A 23,476-nucleotide genomic window follows, 5' to 3' on the forward strand; every position below is an offset into this window, starting at 1 on the left:
TAGACTGCACGTACCTTCGCCCGCTGCGGCGTATATGCGCTTGCTCCTAGCGTTTTGACAGTCGTTGTCTCCAGTCATTCAGTGTGATCTATTCATGTTTGTTTGCGCGCGCTCACACCACAGTTAGTAATAGTCGGGCCACATTTTCCAACGCACGCTCCACATGCAATGCTGCCCGGATCGGCAGTGCAGCGCTACAGGTTTGTCCCTTCGCACGCGCTGCTCACGGGCAGCGCTTCTCATCAACACCGCCGTTTCACACGCACCTTCTCGTGGTCATCGAGTCTCTCTTCATGTCGGTCTACTTACGCCGCAGCACACCTGCTTACTTAATCAGCTCATGTTTACTACAATTCATATTGCTACCAAAGCCGCTCACCTTACTTCGTATGACATTGCTGTGTTGCTATCGCATTCATTGCTTCGCCCTTAGGGCGAAACTGTGACTCTTTTTTTAGTACTACCAATTCTACAAGCCTAGTTTTCTCTGGGATTTGTTTTTAAGGAATATGTAAATAACTTTCTTTTTTCGGTTGCACGTATAACATTTTAGGGGTTTCGACTGCATTGAAAGTTCACAAAGGGCCGTCGCAATGTACCTGCTGGCGTCAGGAACACATGGAGAACTACTATTATATATTATCTTCTTTCTTGGCGAGACATTTCTTTATGCTTGTGTTGCGGGTGTAACATTTTAAAATTGCACACAAATCTACGTACATGTGTACGTAGATTTGGTACGATTGTGTACGATTGTGATCTCTTGTGCACTAGTTGATTTGTGTTTCTTATTTGTGAGACACATACGATAAAAGTAAGACTTAAATTTAGATTTGGACATGAATTGTCACAATAAAGCCACTGGCCGGGAAGGAAATTGTATTAATTTTGACGCAATTGTACAGCTCAAATACTAATTATTCACAAAAGCCACTGTTGTAGGAGCTTTGTATTTCGTTTAGCACAGGTCATGAACATTTAAGTAGTGTCGTACAAAAAAGTACAACATTCGTGTTTGTATACTCGTGCGTTCTTGTAGTTTGTAGACCACGCACAAATGGTTGAACAGTACATTATATGGTAACCGAGAAAATCTAAGTGCACTGTTTCACCTCATCTCTGGGAGCACACGTATACCGAATGCTATACTGAACACCTTTATATTTACCATTTGTGGGTGTTCGTGGGTGCGCACAATTCTTAACTTCAAGCAACGCCTTATTTCGCAAGTTTTCGCACATGCTATGACTGCAACGGCCTTTCCTCTACCGTTGTCAGCAATATATTGATGCTTCATTGTTATTGCGATAGCAATTATATGGACACTCAAAAGCAGATTTCTGCCGTCGCCGTCGCCGTGAGGTTCCGTATGACGTCAATGGAGATGAAATCGTCGCCGCGCGCCGAACGCTGTATGTGCGAGTGAAAGGGCGCGAGGGGCGCGCGCTTTCACGGGGAGTGAACGCACGGCGGAGAACAAACGCGCGTTCTGCGCCGTGCTCGCTTAAGGACTGCAGAAGTAGGCGTCTCTTTCCTCCTTTACAATCATCATATATGTAGAGCAAACGCGCCTTCTTCCGACGCCCGAGAGGCCGTGGGGGAGGGGGAGGGAAGGGAGGCGACGTTTAGCTGCGGCATCAAGTGCCTATTTATATCAGAGGAGGCTCCGGCAACAGTCACCAACGCCGCACGCATTTTGAGCGAACGCGGGCAAAACGCCGACGGCGTCGACAACAGTTCTGCGAGTTGCCGGTGCTGCTGCATGTCCAAGTTTATACAGCTGATAAAGCTAATATCACTACTCCCCGTATAGCTCTCTACAAATTTGCTATCGCAATTGATGCTTCGCCTTTCAGGTGAAACTGCGACAACTTTTTCATTCAACCATTAGACTGACGAACTAGCGTTATCTTAAGTTATTCAGTTCTTTTATGCTTTAAATGTTGTCGTAAATCTGCTGTTCTGGCCGCTGTTGTAAATATTAAAATTTACTCGGTAGCTAGCCCTTTCCTTCTGTAATGTTATGTTCTTTATTTTGGGTACCTATAAATAAAATATAAAAAAATAAAAAAAAATGTCACAGTTTCGTCCTAAGGCCGAAGCAATTAATGCGATAGCAATACAGCAATGTCATACGAAGTAAGGTGAGCGGCTTTGGTAGCAATATGAATTTAGTCAACATGAGCTGATTATGTAAGCAGGTGTGCTGCGGCGTAAGTAGACCGACATGAAGAGAGACTCGATGACCACGAGAAGGCGCGTGTGAAACGGTGGTGTTGATGAGAAGCGCTTCCCGTGGGCAGCGCGTGCGAAGGGACACACGTGTAGCGCTGCATTGCCGATGTGGGCAGCATTGCATGTGTAGCGTGCGTTGGAAAATATGGCCCGACTATTACTAACTGAATGAACAAGCGTGGTGTCAGGGCGCACAAACAAACATGAATAGATCACACTGAATGACTGCAGACAACGACTGTCAAACCGCTGGCAGCAAGCGCATACGCCGCAGCGGGCGAGGTGCGCGCGGTCTATCGCTTCAGCGGAAACTGAGCGGCGAATGCACAGCGCATACAAAGGTCAGAGCCGTGTGGAAATAAGAGACGGTGCGGGCGAGCGACGAGCGCGGTTGTTGGCAGAGTAGAAGTGCGCCCCCCCCCGCTCCCTCCGGCGCTGGCTTCCCGCTTCCTTGCTTGCCCGTGGGAGATTGTGTGCGTTCGCTCTCCGCAATAGCGCGCGTCCCCGCACGCTTCCGCTCGGGCATAGGGCGCGCGGCGAAGATTTTATCTATACGGAACGTCACGGCGACGCCGACGGCAGAAATCCGGTTGAAGTGTCCATATAATTGCTATCGCAGTAAAAATTACTCCATCTCCCACTAAAGGGAACCATGTGTGGATGCGAAGCAGCGGGGAGATGGTTAGCTTGAGCGGGAAATGGTTTCGCGAAGCGGCCCCAGCGCTCATGGCGGTGCTGCACTAGAGAGAGAATGAGGCGCGCGCGCTCCGTCATTTTCATACCACGGAACTACCGTGGCGCCCCCAGCGGAGCATGCCGCTGTCGCACCACTTGTGCGCGCCGCGTCGGATTCCTAGAGGAGAGAAAGGGGGGCGCGTAGGAGAGGAGAGAGAGGGGGAGGGGATGCGCGTGCGCTGTGGGGGTGTGGGACCCCGCGGTAGGGACGGACAAAGCCCCCACCATAAGCTGCTTCGCATCTAATAAATTTTGCCTTCTCTCTGAGGAAAGCGAGGAGACGTTCTGACTAATGTTGAAAGCTCGACCGTGGTTGGTTATTGGAATAATGATACATGGTTACAGCACTAAAGAATACGATGACATAAGGACGAACTACACATAATGGGCACTGGGTCCTGCGTATCTTCTCTTTATGTCATCGTATTTACTAGCGCTGTAACCATGTGTCATACAAAACAGAAGTTCTGACCTCAACCGCACGTCCCGCGTTCGCGAAGTTCGCTGAACCGTGCTTTTATTCAACGCGGTTTCACAGGTACACCAAAGAGACGGCGTTTCGGGACCCGCTGCTGTCGATGCGTACGGACAACGAAGGCAATTGTTGGACTGCGCGCTCGGTCACTGTCTCTGCGACAACCTCCTGGGCCGTGAGCTTCCCTCTTGTACTTTACTTAAGCTTGTGAAACTCGGTTCATGTGGATGTTATGGTACTGTTGTCAAAAGTATCTCTTGCATTGTCTTCATAGTGCTTATAATCATTAAAAATATATTTGTAATGACGGCAGGGAATGCCGGAGGACTTTACGCGCCATAGAGTGAAAAGGCAAAATTAGTTAAACAATTAATATTTCTTTAAAGCATTGTGTACGAATGGATTGTGGCAAAGTGTTTAATGGAACATCAATACACTCAGAGCTCACATTGTTGTACGTATGCTTGAAAGTACTTCGCAAATGTTCTCAAGCAGTTGGCTCCTGCTGGCTTGCCCTACAAGGTGTGCCGTGTGGTTGTAACTAAAGAGTGAGTAGGATAAGTGTATAAATAATGATTAGTCGTAATTATTACAAAGACGTTGACATACGAAACGAAGTTCTTTTTAAAACAGTACTTCTGAGTCAGATAATCTGTGCTGCATCATGTCTAGCAGTCATCTAAAATGTTCACTGTTGATGGTGGTATATAAGCCACAAGAGGCTATTTTAATTTTCTCCACGCTATTTGGGAGCCGAATTCTCTCATAACAGTGCAATGCGTGTTTTTATTTCCGTGATGCTTGTGTGTACCACAAAAGGCTTTATACCGTTTTTGCGTATTTAGCTGGAACACATTTATTTAATTATGTCGTGGAGTTTCTAACGCAATTCAGTCTGTTCCGGTGAATTGTCTGAAGATGAGGACGTTACCTGCGTGATAAATTGCAATGTGGAGGTGGGTTTTAAGAATATTCACAAATGAACTAGCTTTTTAAGTTCTTTACGTCCAACACAAACATACGCAGGCATTGCCAAATCCTGACTGGGAGCTTACCACTGTCGTTGAAAAGAAAAGTGTACAATCATTGCATACTACCGGTGCTAACATATGGGGCAAAAACTTGGAGGTTAGCAACGAAGCTCCAGAAAAACTTAAGGACCGCACAAAGAGCGACGGAACGAAAAGTGTTAGGCTTAACGTTAAGAAACAGGAAGAGAGCGGTGTGGATCAGAGAACAAACGGGGTTAACCGATATTCTAGTTGACATTAGGTGGAAGAAATGGAGCTGGGCAGGCCATGTAATGCGTAGGATGGATAACCGGTGGACCATCATGGAGACCAAGAGAAGGAAAGCGCAGTCGAGGACGGCAGAAAAGTAGGTGGGGTGATGAAGTTAGGAAATTTGCAGGAGCTAGTTGGAATGAGCTAGCGTAAGACGCGGGTAATTGGAGATCGCAGGAAGAGGCCTTCGTCTTGCAGTGGACATAAATATAGGCTGAAGATGATGATGTTCAACTTAAGCTCCTAGTGCGAAATTGAAGCCGAGAAGTAGCGAAGTTGTGTATGCTCAGACTAGTGTCACTTTCCACAGTGAATCAGGATGGCAAAGCGACACCAACCACGGCACCCCTCCCACTCCGGTCGCGCTTCAAACTCTTGAACATTTTCTTTGTTTTGGTTTTTTGTCTTCTTCACGACGTGTTGGCCAGTACTTCGAGTTGAGTAGCGTTCGGCGCTCGATCGGCACGAGTGCGAAGTAAGCCGTACTCGTAGAGGACACAGATCTTTTCTTCGTTCTTATATTTTTTGTTTTCGCGGACGGTGCCCATTGGTCATGACTCTCGGAATGGGCTGACGACCCATGCTAGGCCAACTACGCTTACATCACTACTGTGGGACCTTCTGCCGTGTTGTCTGCGCCCGATCTCCCATGTACCCTACCTGTCCATGTGCATAGATCAGATCACAGCCGAGATGAGTTTCGATCCGTGAACAGCGCTGCAAAACTGCGCATGGGGGAAATGTCCTCGAATCGGTGCCGTTTAATGGGTGAGCAAGGATCATGTTTCCCGCGACTCGGCCGACTTGAGGCACTCGATTGAACGTTATGTTACTACTTACGAAGCCTTTGTAGCCGGCAACTCTTCCCCAATAATTTTCCTTGCCAGACATTTCGACAGGTGCAAACCTCAACAAGAGCTTGGGTCAGCACATAAGCGGGAAAGGGGAGAGGTGTAACCAGAGTATAAAACTGCACGGAGGCAGCTCAGGTTACATTTAGCCAATTTCGCAGTGCTCACGCAGAAACTGAGCACACAAAAAAGCAAACTGCACGAGCACGAAGAATCAGCGATTACCGAAACCGCCGATGCCATCGTGCTTACGGCACTGAGTGCAATGGAGGAGAAAACGGTACTTTGAGCAGGCGACCATCACTTGAGACCGTAAGTGCGAAGTTTAAGTCGGTTTTAGGTATTCTTGAGAACGCACAAATATATATATATATATATATATATATATATATATATCAAACTCAAAGTCAGCGGTAATAGTATAACTGAGCACAAGATACCTGTTTGTTTCATGTTCTAGTATCCATTTCCCTGCGTGTGTGTCACCTCAGCAGTGCAACCTGATAACTTACAATATAAGTGAGGGTGTTATCGTGATCATGAAATCTGCTCAATAACACATCGCACCTGCTTGGCTCTCTTGCGTCAGCATGTTATGGAGTGGCTGACGGCATAGCGAAGCACAGAGCGAACGATCCATTCTACGAAATTGTCAATTTCATGTTGCATGCAGAGCAATATTATTTGGCTCACGTGTTCACGGGAGCCTCTCCTAAACATCAGGTACGTTTAATTACCATTGCCACACGGTAGCCTAAGTGAATAATTAAAGAGTTGTTCAGTAAATGAACGTCTACCTATGGAGGTATTCAACATATACAAACCCAAATGTCGTATTTGTCACGGGCGCTTTTTTGAAAGTCTGTTTAGGATAGAAAATACGTGATATTAGCAGCGCGCTCTTTCACACGCAGCTTGTCTTCGAAGTCGTGGCCCCCGCTGGCGAAAAGCGTCAGTCAGGTGTCATGGTCGATGACGTCGAATACTCGGATGGCGAATGCCCGCTTTACAGTGAGTAGACCTAATCAATATCGCATTAGTTGTTTAGACATTTGGTTTCGTACAGCCTTGTGTGAAGCTTCAAGTCGGCGCATAGTCTAAAGATTTTTCGGAAATTTATAAACTTGCGAAAGAAGCATAGTATTTTCTTTTACGAGTTCCAGTCACAGAGGTTCCGAGCGGATATTTCCGAAAATAATGACAAGATTGCTTGTGTTTTCAGCAGCCGTGTTTTATCTTTTGCAGACTTGTGCACATTTGAAGACGAGTGCCTACCGTGGGTTATTCCGGCAAAAGGCAAGTCATCGACTGTACCAGAATATTCAGCAAATGTACCTTTTTGTTCTTAAAGAACACCTACATTCCCTCCTCCACCCTCAAAAATCGCTATTTACCGGGTGGTATTTGTGTAGCAATTCTTGGAAGAATTAAAAAAAATCGGCATTAACCATCGGCCATTATTATCTAAATCAATGCGCAGCATCTCTCCCTGGCACGTGGCACAAATCCCAAACGATCTAACGTCCTCCAATAAAACGCTCTCTTGAGGACCGCCACATACGCGGGTCGCAACACTTGGACCACGTACGATCGGAACCAGAGGTGGTCGCATAAGCTACACATCTCAACAAATTCGTCTTCGACAAAGTGCTTTTGAAAGCACGCGTCCATGCAGAGCCTTTTCACTATTTCGCTCCTCTTCCGCTTGCCACTTTAGAGGGCACATTGCGCTACCTGCAAGTATAGAGGCCTACACGCAACACAGCGCAACTAGCGCAACCCACTCACGCCTATCCTTGATGCGAACACCTGTACCGGTCGGCGAGTCGACAAGGAGGGGAGGCACCAAAAGAGTAGCGGCGTACGAGTAGGCGCGTGGGATAGCGCACTTATGCGCGTGAAGCAAGGACGAGCCAAGCCAATAGCAGCCAGCGAGTGCTGAACCGTGCTCCATCAAGGGCTCCAGAAGATAGCGCCAACTGTTCCCTTCTTCATAAAGAACCACGTCTCTCGAGCTGCGCGCATATCGGCGACAAACTCAGTGACCTTGGGCGGCCTCACGTTTGGGCTCGGCTCCGACTATAGGCAAAGAAATGCTCGGCAGTTAAAAGATGTCAATGCATAAGAGTGTTACGCTGCCAAAAAAAGATCGATCTGATATCTAACCGCTCCCAGTACGTTTGAGTAAAGAGCCACGTACGCAGCGCGGTAGAGCGTGGGTATACGTAGCGAAGCACGCGCCCACGAAGCAGCAACAGTTTTCCGGTTGCAAAAGTTGTGAGGTGGATTGTTCACTGGCACGCCCGCGAACAGTTCGAGTATAGTTAATGTATATGCTAAAGCGTATACGGTCGCGTGCTGCTCAGCGCCGCCATTCGCCAAGTTCAAAAGCTGCTATAGCCAACTGACGCGCCTTGTGTCGTTGAGAGCCGTCTTGTAAAGTACGCTCTCGTGCGCACGCGGGAACATGTGAGAATGTCAATACAACCCGCAAAGCCCGCAGACTCCACGGCGGTTACTACGCAGCGCCAGGAAAGTTGCGGGCGCGCGCATGACGCCGGGTGTGCTCCAGCCACTCCAGCATACTGTGCATGCGCATCGCCCCCCTCCGAGGGCTCCTACGTTGGCAGAATTGTTGTGGACGCCCAACGATAACTGTCTAATATATCCGCTTGGTGTACGCCTGTCACATGGAGTTTAACAATTGTAAATTTATATCTATGCGCATCTCCCGCATTACTCATATAGCCCTGGCTGCTCCATTAATATATTTCTTGAGTCTGCTATCACTTATTAATACCTCAGTGCACTTATGAGCAACAACCTGACATGGAACAAGCACGTGGGATACATAACATCCAAAGCAAATCACATGCATGGTTAAAATTTCTTTCATGAGCCAGCTTCTTTTAAACTAAATTGTATTTTATTTACGTACGACCCAACCTGAAATGTAGGATCCTGGCCACATTACCTTAATCAAGTTACTTGAAAGCTTACAGAACCGTTGGGCAAGTTTCATCTTATTGAAGTATGATCGCGTGCACCGAGCAGTCTTTCTGGAATATTTCACGCTGGAAATGCCGAGTGGACGCTTCACAAATCACTCGCCACAATGGATGTCTTTCATACTGAAATTAAAAAAAAAAAACGCCGCCATTACCAGTCGCCGGAAGTGACGTACTTTGGAGACTGTAGAGAACAAGGGCCCGAGTCGTCCACTTCCCTTGCTTGTATACCGTTCCAGTGTATCAGAGAACAGGTCTGATACACTGCAACGCTATACAAGCAGTATACTTTGGAAGCTGCTTCGTGCACTGCGCCAACGCGTCGCCGCGCGCCCGCGATCAGAATGCGACATATTCTCCGAGTCAAGCCGGATTTCTCTATCTGGGTGTTGGTGGTGGTGGTGAAAACATTTATTGCCAAATGATTGAAGAAAGGGTGAAAAGCTCCCTTACATGGCACGAGGCAGCCCTTAGGATGCCGCCTTCATAGAGCAAAGGAGAGCCCATGGAGGCCTACCCGCTTCAGGGCTGCGGCGATAATCGGGCGCTCGTCTGTAACAGTGGAGCTGGCCAGGAGAGTGTCCCAGTATGACTTTGCCTAACGTTTTTGAGCAACGCCGCCGTGAAGGCGCTTGAGAAAGGGCTCGTCGTCGACGTACCTATTTTAGCGTGAGGGCTTCCGAAGCCCAGGCGAAATGTCAAAGAGCCGCGGACCCCGAGTTCAGGGAGCGCGATGTTGAGGTCTAACGTCAGTGAAGAGCCGCCGACCCCGAGTTGCAGGAGCGCAATGTTGAGGCCAAACGTCATAGTCGTCTTGGAGCGCGACAACGGTGGTGCACGGCTCCGCAACGCTAGCGCCAGCTTCCCCGATGTTACGGCCAGGTTTCAACAGCGAGTTTCTCAACCGGAAGGTTCATCACAGACATGTTCGGCTGGGTGATGCCCAACCACGATACGCTGGCTTCCATCTTCACAGTAGTGGAAAGGCTCTGAACTTTTTTTAAGAGCCGCGATGCGTTGCCTGAAATCACAATTTTTACTTATCGTGCTATATATTGCGTAGCCATCTGCCTGCGTAACATTCCAAAGTTGTCAATACGATTGTAGACTTACCTGGCAAACACAGATATGAAACCTTAGGTGAGAGCTGTGTGTTTTGTACCGGGAAAGGTGTACATTCATCATTCAATAGGTAACATTACTGCTGCAACACATTGTAATCACTCTAAAGAAATAAAATGCAATGCCGTCTTTATAGCAAAGGGATATACGAGTTCTGACATAGAGCCTTCTAACTTTACCGCATCAACTACTTTTGTCTAGTGCACGGTTGATGTTTTGCCTCAAACATCTGTGCAAGAGTTCATCGGCAAATAATTTCATGTTTAACTAGAGCATTTGGAACACTCGTTCTTATTTGCTTCTGATTTCCCAACAGGCGGAGAGTCAAGGTTCGAGGTTGAACGGGCTGGGTCCTTCAGTAAGCTGTCTAAAGATCACACAACATCTACTGAAGCAGGTGAGACCCCATGAACAATATATTTCACATCGCTTTTAATCTTTCTCGAAAATTAACTAGGAATAAATTACGTCACATATTCAGCCCGGATATGATATCAGATGCATGCGAAACACAGGGAAAGGGGTTTATTCTGATAATTGACGCGAGCTTTCAGAAAATTGACTCTAATTTGGAACAGGCCGTTCTCTCATCACAGTTGAGAAAACACCATTAAATGTCTTTCGAATACCGCGAAATGACAGAAAAGTCCGAGATGCAGTGTTAACTTGGCAATGGGCCGTGCTATGTTGCAACTTCATCTCCATGTTTATGGGAACAAAAGCAAAAATGAGGAGAAGGCTACTTTGTCCATGCAAACGGAGATGCTTCTTCTGGCAACTAATACTAACCAGTGTTGTACACGTTCCTCAAAAACAGGAACGAAAGCTCGTTTCTCGTTCCTTCCCAATATTGAAACGAGTTACAAGTTCCTTTAATACGAAAGGAACGCGTTGCAGTTACAATTCGAACATTGCACGTGTCGTTACATTAACGTTACATTTGATAGTGTCAGATAATCCTAAGGCGAAATAAAGTGAGCAATTTAAAATTCGCATCGAACTACATATATGATACGAATTTCAACATCCCCGACAGCAGATTATGTGGAGATAAAAAGAATCCAACGAAACGCTCCTAGACGAATTTGTTCAGGGAGCACCGCACATACTGCAGGCATGTCTAACTGCAACTTTGGTGCTCGTGTATTACAAGTGCAACACATATGGCACCTTCCGCTTCGGTCTTCACTTGCGCAGTCACGATACTGCGCTTCAGATCTCCAAATCGAAAGTTTCTCACATGCATCAAAATAATTAAATTTCTTGACAAGAAACTGCATCTAAAGGAACAATACATAGGCGTTTAACGAATGCTGATCCAATATTGTAGTATGAGCGGAATAAAAATGTCCGCTATACATATTCGCAACTTAGTAAAGTCCCTTGTTTGAACTCAGCAAGAGTTACATCTCGATGTTGGTGTCCGACAGACGAACCCTTTTCTTAGTCAGCACTTTGTTGGCAACGTTGAAGAGCTGTTCCACCGAAGCGCTTGAGGGTACTGCCGTGCTGTACTTGAGGAAAAGTTGGTTCACTCCCTCGAAGTTTGCTCAGTCCCTCGAAGTGTTGGTGTCCGCAAACGGACACTAACAGTGTTATTTTGTATGTGTATATACGTAAGAGGGGACGAATAAGAGCAGAAATTTTTGCCACCAATCAGCTCAGAAAAAAAAAACAGCAAGATTATCGCAATTTAGCTGTCGTAACTACACACACCATTGCATCGCAACATATGAGAGGGTATATTTCGCTGTGATGACGACGCAATGGTTGCTTGGGCATGTCATTACCGACACAAATATTATTTCGAGATCGCGTCACATCTATAGGATGGTCCGTACTTTTGACAAGCAAGAATACTCTGAAAACGAGACCCAACAAGGCATGAGAAGTAGCACGTCCTTTATTGCCAAGCTTGAAGCCTCTAGCCTCTGTGCACAGAACTGTAAAGAATTTTTTCGTGCAGGTGGACAGCAGCAGCAAACGTTTAGTAACCAAAGCTGTTCTCACCTTCTCAAAATATTTTGTAAAGTACCATGCCAGTTTAGTTGTCGGTGAACGCATCGCCTAAAACACGAAATGCGAATTTTTATAACTGGTTTGGCTTCATATTAAGATGAAAGCAACTTTCCTTGGGACGCTGATAGATTATCAATCGTATGTGTTATTTTCAGCAAAGCAAATTTCACGTCGTTGAAAAACTAAACTCTTTTGCTCTTCATCTACAATTTCACACAGCCTTGATTTCGAATAAGGAGGATTTCAAAAAATACCCTTTTCGAGTGGTGGGACGAATTAAATGGGCGTTTATTGTACGATCATTATTAGGAGAGAGAATCCCTATACCTGAAACAATAGCATGATGCACAAAGAATAAGTATTTTACTGCTAGACGCGCTCAAAAAAATGTAATGAGGGAAAAAAAGTGCATCGTACGTATGCGAGAACAATAGTGTTAAAAAAATTAAATTATGGGGTTTTACGTGCCAAAACCAGTTCTGATTATGAGGCACGCCGTAGTGGAGGACTCCGGAAATTTGGACCACCTAGGGTTCTTTAACGTGCACCTAAATCTAAGTACACAGGTGTTTTCGCATTTCGCCCCCATCGAAATGCGGCCGCCGTGGCCGGGATTCGATCCCGCGACCTCGTGCTCAGCAGCCCAACACCATAGCCACTGAGCAACCACGGCGGGTAACAATAGTGTTCACAGATATGTCTGTACACCTAGAGCGTCTCATGGGCTTAATATTTGTTGGTTGCGTACGTTCGCACATTTTGCTACATCATGCATTTCACGTGTATACACTAGGCTTGTCTCACATCTGCGTACGAACTACAACTAGGTTGAGAAAAGGCAGCCGGAAGAGCGGCTGTTAAAAATGTCGCAGATGATCACAGTGTACGCGTCAAGAAGTCTGGTAAGAGCGGGCGGTAAACTTTCCGGGCTTTGTACTTACAAAAAAAACATGATTACACTATCAAACCCATCACCAGATTTACAAATCGGTGAACTAATTCTCGCTCCAGGAACGAACATCGAGTACTGTTAAAAAAGTTTTGCTTAGAAAGTGCCGCAGAAATCCTGCTGGAAACACATACACGTGGTATTGCCATTATGCAAATGAAAACATATGAATAGCATGAAATGGTGGAAGCAATAATGATTACAGAAATCCTGCTTGGGATGGCTCACTGACGCCTGACGCGCTTCCTCTTATACCGCGCTGCGTGCGTTGTATTTATATCGCGCGGTATCTGCGGATCCAAATAATGACGCACTGAATGACACGCATGTTGATTTTAAAGTTCCTATAAAGTCTTCTCAAAGGCGATGCGCCGGTGGAGAAATCGGTGGCAAGCAGTCTCGAGGACTAGCCAACTCCCTCTTTCTTTCGTGAAAGTAACACCATGCTCTTAGCGTTAAGAATTGAGAAAATGTGGTTGATCCCTCTTATATAGGAATCGGTATAGAACACGAAAGTGAAACGTGTCTTCACAGAAGTAGTGTAATGTTTATTGCACATTGATATATAATGTCTATTGGTGTTTTGTGGCTAAAGCGCCCTTAGGCGTTGATGCACCCACGCTGACGCCTGGTGGCACGTCTCCTCCATCACGACTACCAACGTCGATGACCATGAGCAACCGTCGTGCATATGGAAGCTGCACTACGCTGCACACGCTAGCACAACGCGAAAGACGAAGCACGTAACTGACACACTAATACAACGCGCAAGACAAAGCACGTAACTGAATCGTCACCGAGTCAAATCAACGCGTACAGCGCGTCGTAATTGCAGCCTCCGCGATCAACTTCAGAAACATTTTCAGAGCTAATTGCGGAGGCCACGCTCCGCTGTGCTGAGTACGGTGAACGCCACCTAGGTGGCGTTGGTAGTGCTTCTTGATGCCAGCGTCCCTTCGAATGCTGGCATCGAGGCGTCGTAGTGCTGAGACCACCGAAGCGTTCACTGTCGGTGCGCGTTAGTGTCATAATGCAGTACTTCTCTTTTCTGCTCGTAGGCGGCGGCACCACCCCGAGCAACAGCGCGGGTACACGGAGGAGTGTTAGATATATAAGGCGCGTCTGTGTAGCTCTCTGCAAATGCGTTTGTGGCGCAATGGGTTAAACGCTCGGCGATCTATCGTCGCGGACCGAGAGGTCATGGGTTCGATTTCCAAATGTTGCATGTTTGTGGAACTTTTTCTTCTGGTTTCTTTCTTTGTATTATGTTCTATGACGTATTTCCGTGACGGAAATACGTCAGTGAAGTCTTGGTGGACCCCGGCATAAAACACTTTCGTGTTAAAAAGGGAAAACAGAGAGAACTATACAGCGCATAGGATCAAACATGGCCATTTCATGAAAGCTACAGACGAGTGCCACATACATGACAAGTTTATTTCAAGCATCTTCATGATCTTATAAGGGTGGAAAAGGCGTTGTACCGTGTGAAAAAGTTGTCGCAGTTTCACCTAAAAGGCGAAGCATCAATTGCAATAGCCAATTTGTAGAGAGCTATACAGAGTAAAGATATTAGCTTTATCAGCTGTATAAACTTGGACATGCAGCAGCACCGGCAACACGCAGAACTGCTGTCGACGCCGTCGGCGTTTTGCCCGCGTTCGCTCAAAATGCGTGCGGCGTTGGTGACTGTTGCCGGAGCCTCTTATATAAATAGGCACTTGGTGCCGCAGTTAAACGTCGCCTCCCTTCCCTCCCCCTCCCCCCCCTCCCCCACGGCCTCTCGCGCGTCGGAAGAAGGCGCGTTTGCTCTACATATATGGTGATTGTAAAGGAGGAAAGAGACGCCCACTTCTGCAGCCCGGAGCACGGCGCAGAACGCGCGCTTGTTCTCCGCCGTGCGTTCACTCCCCGTGAAAGCGCGCGCCCCTCGCGCCCTTTCACTCGCACATACAGCGTTCGGCGCGCGGCGACGATTTCATCTCCATTGACGTCATACGGAACCTCACGGCGACGGCGACGGCCACGCCGACGGCAGAAATCTGCCTTTGAGCGTCCATATAATTGTCAATAAAAAAACGCTCTTTTCTTTCCGGTTCGTCTTTTCGCATTATTTGGCGTCTTTTCCAGCATCAACCGACTAGCCTACTAACAAATAATCATGTGTTCATGATCTGTGCCAGTCTCTTCCTACATCTCCTGATGCGACAGCTCCTGCTTCGTGAAGCCCCCGATGTCGTTATTGAGAGACAAGGAGAGATGAAAAAAGTGGTCGCAGTTTCACCTGAAAGGCGAAGCATCAATTGCGATAGCAAACTTGTAGAGAGCTATACGGAGTAATGATATTAGCTTTATCAGCTGTATAAACTTGGACATGCAGCAGCATCGGCAACACGCAGAACTGTTGTCGACGCCATCGGCGTTTTGCCCGCGTTCGCTCAAAATGAGTGCGGCGTTGGTGACTGTTGCCGGAGCCTGTGATATAAATAGGCACTTAGTGCCGCAGCTAAACGTCGCCTCCCTTCCCTCCCCCTCCCCCACGGCTTCTCGCGCGTCGGAAGAAGGTGCGTTTGCTCTACATATATGGTGATTGTAAAGGAGAAAAGAGACGCCTACTTCTGCAGCCCTTAAGCGAGCACGGCGCAGAACGCGCGTTTGTTCTCCGCCGTGCGTTCACTCCCCGTGAAAGACGCGCCCCTCGCGCCCTTTCACTCGCACATACAGCGTTCCGCGCGCGGCGACGATTTCTTCTCCAAATGACGTCATACGGAACCTCACGGCGACGGCGACGGCGACGGCGACGGCTACGGCGACGGCGACGCCGACGGCAGAAATCTGCTTTTGAGTGTCCATATAATTGCTATCGCAATAAAAAGATGGCAGGAGTTTATGTCAGCCACGTGTAGTACATAAGGTGCATCATATCCGAGTTGAACCAGTTACTTGTTCCGCCTTGTAAAGTGTCAAAATTTGTTGAAATTGAGGCTGCATGAGAGAAGAAAGAAAATCGAATGTTGGTGTAAAAAAATAATTGCATTTAAAATTTTTTGTTATGGTACTTCCCCGTATTCGTTGCGGACGCCCTTATCAAAAAAAGTTGTCGCAGTTTCACCTGAAAGGCGAAGCATCAATTGGGATAGCAAACTTGTAGAGAGCTATACGGAGTAATGATATTAGCTTTATCAGCTGTATAAACTTGGACATGCAGCAGCATCGGCAACACGCAGAACTGTTGTCGACGCCATCGGCGTTTTGCCCGCGTTCGCTCAAAATGCGTGCGGCGTTGGTGACTGTTGCCGGAGCCTCTGATATAAATAGGCACTGCGTGCCGCAGCCAAACGTCGCCTCCCTTCCCTCCCCCTCCCCCACGGCCTCTCGCTCGTCGGAAGAAGGCGCGTTTGCTCTACATACATGGTGATTGTGAAGGAGAACAGAGACGCCTACTTCTGCAGCCCTTAAGCGAGCACGGCGCAGAACGCGCGTTTGTTCTCCGCCGTGCGTTCACTCCCCGTGAAAGACGCGCCCCTCGCTAACTTTCACTCGCACATACAGCGTTCGGCGCGCGGCGACGATTTCTTCTCCAAATGACGTCATACGGAACCTCACGGCGACGGCGACGGCGACGCCGACGGCAGAAATCTGCTTTTGAGTGTCCATATAATTGCTATCGCAATAAAATGTGTGTGCAATTTGCAAACATAAGTAGTTAGGTTAGCTTGTGCGCGCAGTCTCATGCTTTCTTATCTCGTTGGCAGGTTACTATCTTCTCTACAGAAGCCCCGGCATCAAGGGCAACCGGACATCGTTGGAACTCCGCGAGCCATCACGCTACCTATACTCGTGTGTATCCATGTGGTACTTCCTGCCTTCCCTACCGAATGGAGTGAGTCTTCGGCTACATTCAGAAAGCATCGCCAACGGTACCAACACCTGGAAGCAGAAGCGGTTTCGCTTCTCTCGTGCAAGAGTGAGTGATAGTGAATCTTCAGTACAATGATGTAAGTGTGTATGACGTTGCTTTTTTCGTTGGCTTATTTGGAAATTGGTAGAGATAAAAATAAGCCGTATGCGCATGCTATTGCAAACAAGGCATAGTATGGGGATGGCGGACTAACAACGCTAATAAATGTTCACTAAATAACGTAAGAACAGAACTGCGTTAGATATAATGAGTAAAAGAACAGTAGCGAAAAAAAGAACAGAAGGACATTCACAGAACTGCTTCTGGTTGTAACAGTACGAGGTGTTTCCTATTGTAGCTGTCTTTAGGGAGACTTATTGATATTGTTCCAGTGTTTTTGCAGCTGCACTGGCTTTCTCTCTTCCAATGTTTGTTGTCTCGGTAAAACCCGCTACCTCTGTAGAGGTAACTCTTAAGGGCTTTTAACTCATTTGGCCGTTTTCCTAATCATCGGCGTCTGCGTTTAGCATGTATTAGGACGCACGGTAATGACACATACGTACATAGTGCTATGGAGAAACATCAGTGTTCTTGACATGTGTCTTTACGTAACTCTATCTTGTGCACCCCGAAGTACACCCTGCAGAGAGAAATAGTGAATTCAGCTAGATGGTTACAACGGCGCTGGTTAGAACAACCTTGTGGAATGACAAATAGTCAAGTCTCAATGTGAACGGGGGCTTGGTAATCAAGAAAAGACTGTGGAAAGGAAAGTGGGCCGTCGGGTTTCCCACTAACGTAACTACATTTGATGTCATATTTCGACAGCACCTGCCCAGCGCTACATGACTGCTTACTAATGAATATATATTACATTGCCTTCGAATATAGGTAAACACTCAAGCTCACACTTTTCGGTAACCTTACCTGCCTATAAGACGGTTCAGCAGTTAAAATGTAGTGAAGTTAGCGACATCGCACTCAGGCCACCAGTGGCGTGACCTTGGCACGATATTTAAAAAGGAAGTGCAACCTTTCCTTCCTTAATAATGAAACTTTTTTGAGGAAAATAAATGCTAATAAAGTTTTGAAAACACACTCTGCCTTCCTTATTATATTTATTGCTTCTTTTTGTATGTCTCTAACTGTGCTCCGCTATAGTCCTTAACTCGAGGCACGTGAATTACTGCCTATGCGCAGAAGGACAACTAAAATTATGAAGTCACAGGGCATGCTCGCACATTTATTTTGCAGCATCGCAAAAGCTGCACGAAAGAAATCCTGAAGCCATTAGGCTGTATGTTTAAAGGTTGTGCACTGCAAAGTGTAAGATGGTTAGAACCTGTTACCCCACTAGGGTGGAATTAAAATTGGCACGCTTGTGGTACAAACTTTCGTAACAATACTTTGCGACATGCATAACATTGCTGCTGTGAAGCGCTTTTAAATCGCGAGAATTGTTGTCTTCACCTTCTGTTTCCCGGGACCCTGAAACATCTTTTCCTTCGGACTGATAGGGTTTAAAAAATACGATACCTTTTCCCCGGTCTTACTCTTCCCTTATTTTGTTCATATTAGAGGCACTAAAACTTGATTTGGCATTGCAGGTCATGCTTAGAGAGAAAGATCGCTATATATCCGACGTAACTGTAGTTTTAAGTACTACCGATTACCAATCTATTCTGTTAGTGCAAGGATATGAATTCCCGGCTGATAGTTGTGGGCACTAAACATTCTGATGACCATGAGCATAAATGCCATAGGCCATAAATTCAGTTCGGGTGCCTTTGCTTGAAGGCAAATCCCCGTGCTGTTGGGTAACACTTAAACAGCAATAAATAGTTATGCAGGGTGCAACTTCATAGTTCTGCCTGTTTCTTTTTTCTTTCAGCAAGTTCCCATTGAGGCGATCGCCGGAAGTAACGCCGACGGATTTCTTGCAATCGACGACCTGCTAATTGATGATACTGAGTGCAACGACGAAAGTAAGTGCCGCCTGCACTAGAACATTCCACGAAGAAAATGAAACGCAGGGAAATAATAGAGCGTTTGTTGGTGCTTTTTTAAAAAGAATTTTGTGTTTGGGTAGCTTTTATAGTAATCATGGAATTGCAATTTTTTATGACAAACGTTTGCATGAGTTGCTGCAGTGCAGTTTATTTCGCTGCTTCAGAAATTCGGAGCACAATTGAGCAGCTAGAATTTGCATGCGAGACGTCGCTCTAAACAACGGACAACTTTGAATTCCCACCATTCACGTCCTCCCCCTCCTTTGGGAATGGCACACAGTATGCGCCGTAACGGCATATAGATTGGTAAATTGCGGAAACACCAGCAGAAATGACGACTGAAAACAAGCAGACAGTTCATTGGATGAAAAAAAATAGTCACAGGTTAGCGCGGCACACGCAGCACAGTCAGAGCGTAAGCTTGTGGAGCGGCGCAAGAGTAGCTCCCATTTCGGCACCACGCAAAACAGGGTCTTCGCGGCAAAGTGTCTTCACCTCGATTTTGACGAGAACGATCTGAACTGTCCGCCCGGCGTCGGCGTCGACTGCGAGCTGCGGCTTGTAATGCTCTCTGCACAGCTTTCTGCTGAGCCCGATGCCTGGTTGTAGCCGCGCACGTAGCTCTACGGTTCGCTTCATCAGCAGCGGTTCGTACCTTGCGAGGAGACGCCATAACGTGTACCAAAGAGGTACCTAGAATACGTGGCGCACATCTAACATCAGGATAGCGTTGATTGCGCGCCTCGTCTGAATCGCATCGCGTCTGAACCGCATCTCGTCGCACGCGGCGGTTGCAGGCACGTTAACTAGAAGGTGCCAGCATACTGGCGGAGGCTCGGGTCGTCTGCGCCTGCGTGTCGGCCTATAGGGCGCAGGGAATTTTTGTTCTGCCTGATAGCAAGCGCTTGCGTGGCTCAGTGGTAAAGTATCCGACTCCCACGCAGCGGGCGCGGTTTCGATCCTGGCGGAGAGCGAGTACTTTTTTTCGCATTTCCGACGAGAGCGGTTACGGCCAAACGCCGGCGGCGGCATCATCGCGTACCGAAACGGCTATTGGAATGAGCCCATAACAGCTTACGCTGTAAAATATGCTAGAGTTAGCTCAAGGATGTACGACGCAGATATTCCTGGCGTATGTAAAATCTGACTAGAGGGGTCTATCACGCTATAAAAGCAGCGATAGCGTTTGTGCAGTTATGAATACAGCATAAAGTGTGCGGTGAAAGCGATCAGCGGCAGCATTAAACAAAGCACGTGTGGCAGTCTAGTGTTTATGGTACATCCACTACAGGTGGAATTCTTGCTTCGAATCAACGACGTTACAAAGCAATTACTGCCTACAACAGTTGTGCGACAGGATACCAGAACACAGCTTTCGAAAATTGATGAGTCTGTTACGCTGTAAGTGTGGGCATGCAAGAGCAATGGTATCTGTTCTCATGTCAATGTCAGAGTTGCGGTTACGCTTTGCTCGATGTGGCAGCAAACAGCTCGCTTAAACAGTGGCACCATATTTTCTTCTACGTAGTATTTTATGCCACCTGTAAGGAGAGCTAGCGGGCTGCTGTTGGGATGCGGTGGCGCTAATGACAAACAATGCAGCAGCGGTGAGCCAGGCTGGTAGAACGAGCGAGAAAGTGGCGCTGTAGTTCTGTTGCACGCACAAGACAACCTTTGTTGGGCGACCAGTACATATATTAGGCACTTCTGCCCTTCTGCCTCAAATTAGCCAGCACTAAAACGCCCTTTGAGCTTCTATATTTGTGTATAATGTGCAAGAGCTTTGGTCATTGAAGCATGAAAACTCGCCCTAGCCTTACTGTTAGTTCACTGAAATTGAAAGAGGAGGTCTGCATTCACTAAGCGTCGTATAGACTAGCGTATTAACTTAATCTAGGCCAGCCTTTATATAGGCTGACCACTGAAATTCAGAAGGCGAGAAATAAAAAGGTGTTCGCGTTTGTAAGACAAACGGGAAAAACATCTTTGACAGTGGAAAGTAGATCATCGAGATGTTGCACTTTCGGTATGCTCGCATCACCAGATCGGCCACAATTTGATTTCATGCCACCATAACCCAGTTCACTACATGATTAAGTAAAATATAAATGTCGAAAGCACGTCAAAGTAAAGATGCATGGGAATTTGTTCTGAGCGATGCATGGAACGTTTGCGACTTCCTTCGGGCGCGCCTGTATGTTTCCCTGGCTCAGCCCTGCTGCATTGTGGGTCATTAGCGCCACCGAGGCCCCGTTGATAGGGACACTACTTCTACTTTTTGGGTCCTGTTACATCCAGCAACATATTTTACCACTTTGTGACATCGACCTTCCTGCCGTGGGCTGTGTCTGGAGTTTGCGACAAAACAACATCCTTGATTCTAAACCAAATCATCACATTAGCACAATATTTTTATAAAGACAAGCGTCACCCTACCGTTGAGTACATACAGTATGTTTTCGCATGCTTTGTTACATGTGTGATACGTAATTAAACAGTTATGCATAATAAAACGACAGCTTTTTGTGAACATTTTATTTTTAAACGCTTGATTTGCGCAGTCGCAAGTATGCCTTATATAGGTCTAACCTTATTCAACCGAAAGCTAACCTTGGATATCCCTCCTTCCGTGTGGTGTTGCAACATGCTAAATAAGTTCGCTTAGAAAGCGTCACCTAATTTTCTTTTAAGTAGTACTGTAAGAAAGTCCAATATGGTGGAGCAAGCGGGCTGTCGTTAGAATGCGAAATCGTCCATGTGAGTGACATAAACGGTCGGGGCGGACGAAGGACGACAAAAGTGAGTTTGACAGCTTTCGACGAATTTATAGTTTTGTTTTATGAAGTATTAGAAAGATAATTGTTATTCGATTGTCGTGGTTCTTCGATAAACATTATGTTATTACGTCGTCACAGTATATACAGTGTGATTCAGCGAACACTTTCGAAAATGTTTAAAGGTTGCCTGTGGCAGATAGCACAATTCTAGTTCCCGAGCTGGTCTACTCGAAGAGACGGACATTACTCGCGCAAAAATATTGAAATGCATAATGGACTAATCAACAAAAATGCAATTATCAGGTTTTTGCCTAATTACGTTACGAACCATATTGCAATTTACAAATTCTAGTCATGGAGTTCGGAAGGCGGATCCATTAGGAACGAATTCTAAGGATGACACAAGTTTCGAGATGTTAAAGCCCGAAATTTGCGGAGAAATGCATTGGTGTTGCAGTTACTTTCTTAACAAAACGTCGTTTTATGCATTGAAGCACAAAATACAGCTTCGCTGTAAGAATGACGGGCTGGAAGTGAAAGTTGATGCTCAAGAGTTTTAGTATGCGTGCCAAAGAATCGTGCGGTACATAGATGTGTGGCCGGCATTCAGAAAGGTTTTCGTTCGTAAGTGCTGTTAGCCATTGGCAGGCAGCGCTCGTTAATATTTCCAGCATCAGGATCGGCTGGTGTCCGCGGTTATGAACAGTTTTTGCGTAAGAAATTTTTCTTGAGTACGGGCCTTGGTCTGAAACTGTAGGGTTGCTAAACATAGTATATGCAATAATTTTCAAAGGTTCATGGTGGATCTCTTCCAAAGTCACACACGCAGTGCCGCACAGTGCCGGTGCATTAGGGCCGCCTTAAAGGTCCCCTGGTGTTCAAAACTATTCCCGAGTCCCCCACTGCGGCATTACTCATAATGAAATGGGGGTTGTGGCACGTAGAACCACGGAATTCAATTCCGCACAGTGCCGACTCTTTTCTGCCGTTGATTGCCTCTCGCGCAGGCCAGTCGGGGAGTGCAGAGTTCCAGTGCGGCGACGGTAAGACGGTGCCGCGGGACCGCGTGTGCGACTTCGTGGCCGACTGCGACGACCGCGCTGACGAGCGCAGCTGCGGGCAGTGTGACTTCAGCGAAGGCGCATGCGGCTGGAACCTGGACGATGCCCGAAACCGGGGCACGACAGCCTGGCAGGTGGTCCCCATAGGACTGGTTCCCAAGTCGCCACCCAATGGAGCCGACTACCGACGCGATGGTCAGTTTAGTACTTGATACGGTGCAATGCGTAACGGAACTCGAGAAAGAGCAGCGCATTTAACTGTCCAGTCATATGGGAACTGCATTCATTGGCTTTCTGCACCTGCGCGCAGATATCATAATGTACGTTTTCAAGACAATCAGGTATTTCTAGACACGCTGTCATTAAGGCACCCATTGAGCGTAATTTTTTTATCCTGCAAAATAAAACAATAGATGTTAATAGTTAAAAGTGATCGGCATGCAAGGAAGAAAGCGTCGACACGCACACGACTATATAGATGCCGATGATACACTGCATTGGGTGCACAGTGCTCATTCTCATTCTTATCCGAGTAAAGGTAGATGCCAGGGACGAAAATCGAAGTGCCACGTCACAGAGAGGTCATTTACTACGGCACTGTTGCCAGATTATGACAGAAGCCACCGTGGTGGTGTAGTGGGTTTGGTGTTGAGCTGCTAAGCCTGAGGTTGCGGGATGGAATCCTGGCCGCGGCGGCCGCATTTCCATGGGGGCTAAATGCAAGAACACCCATGTAGCATGCATTGGGTGCACGTTAAAGAACTCCAGGTGGTCAAAATAAACCCGGAGTCCACCACAACGGCATGCCGCATAATCATATTGTGGTTTTGGTACGTATTACCCCATAATTTTTTAAGATGTCAAAGATTCTTGAGAGCCATTGAGAAAGAAAAGGACGAAAATAAAGCTGTTATCACAGCTGTGACTGCGCCCCGTACAACTCCCCCATTACCCATAAAGACGTTTTCTCTTTCCAGAAAGGGCAACGCTCATATTGCTGCAGTGATCGGCAGTAACAAATTCAGCAGTTTTCCGCATACTACCATATTCT

General features: G+C 46.9%; 1 protein-coding gene across 1 annotated transcript in view; it reads left to right on the top strand.

Moving 5' to 3' along the window:
• The window catches only part of LOC119448915 (MAM and LDL-receptor class A domain-containing protein 1-like), a 465,143-nt gene that overhangs the window by 155,085 nt on the left and 286,582 nt on the right, over nt 1-23,476 (top strand). Inside the window, exons 29-35 of the mRNA XM_049666559.1 lie at nt 3,509-3,620; nt 6,494-6,590; nt 6,825-6,875; nt 10,026-10,106; nt 16,433-16,644; nt 18,470-18,563; nt 22,372-22,620. Of these exons, the coding sequence (XP_049522516.1) occupies nt 3,509-3,620; nt 6,494-6,590; nt 6,825-6,875; nt 10,026-10,106; nt 16,433-16,644; nt 18,470-18,563; nt 22,372-22,620 (896 nt within the window). The remainder of the gene's footprint in view (nt 1-3,508; nt 3,621-6,493; nt 6,591-6,824; nt 6,876-10,025; nt 10,107-16,432; nt 16,645-18,469; nt 18,564-22,371; nt 22,621-23,476) is intronic.

The sequence above is a fragment of the Dermacentor silvarum genome, chromosome 4 (genome assembly GCF_013339745.2).
Source record: "Dermacentor silvarum isolate Dsil-2018 chromosome 4, BIME_Dsil_1.4, whole genome shotgun sequence".
Taxonomy (NCBI): domain Eukaryota; kingdom Metazoa; phylum Arthropoda; class Arachnida; order Ixodida; family Ixodidae; genus Dermacentor; species Dermacentor silvarum.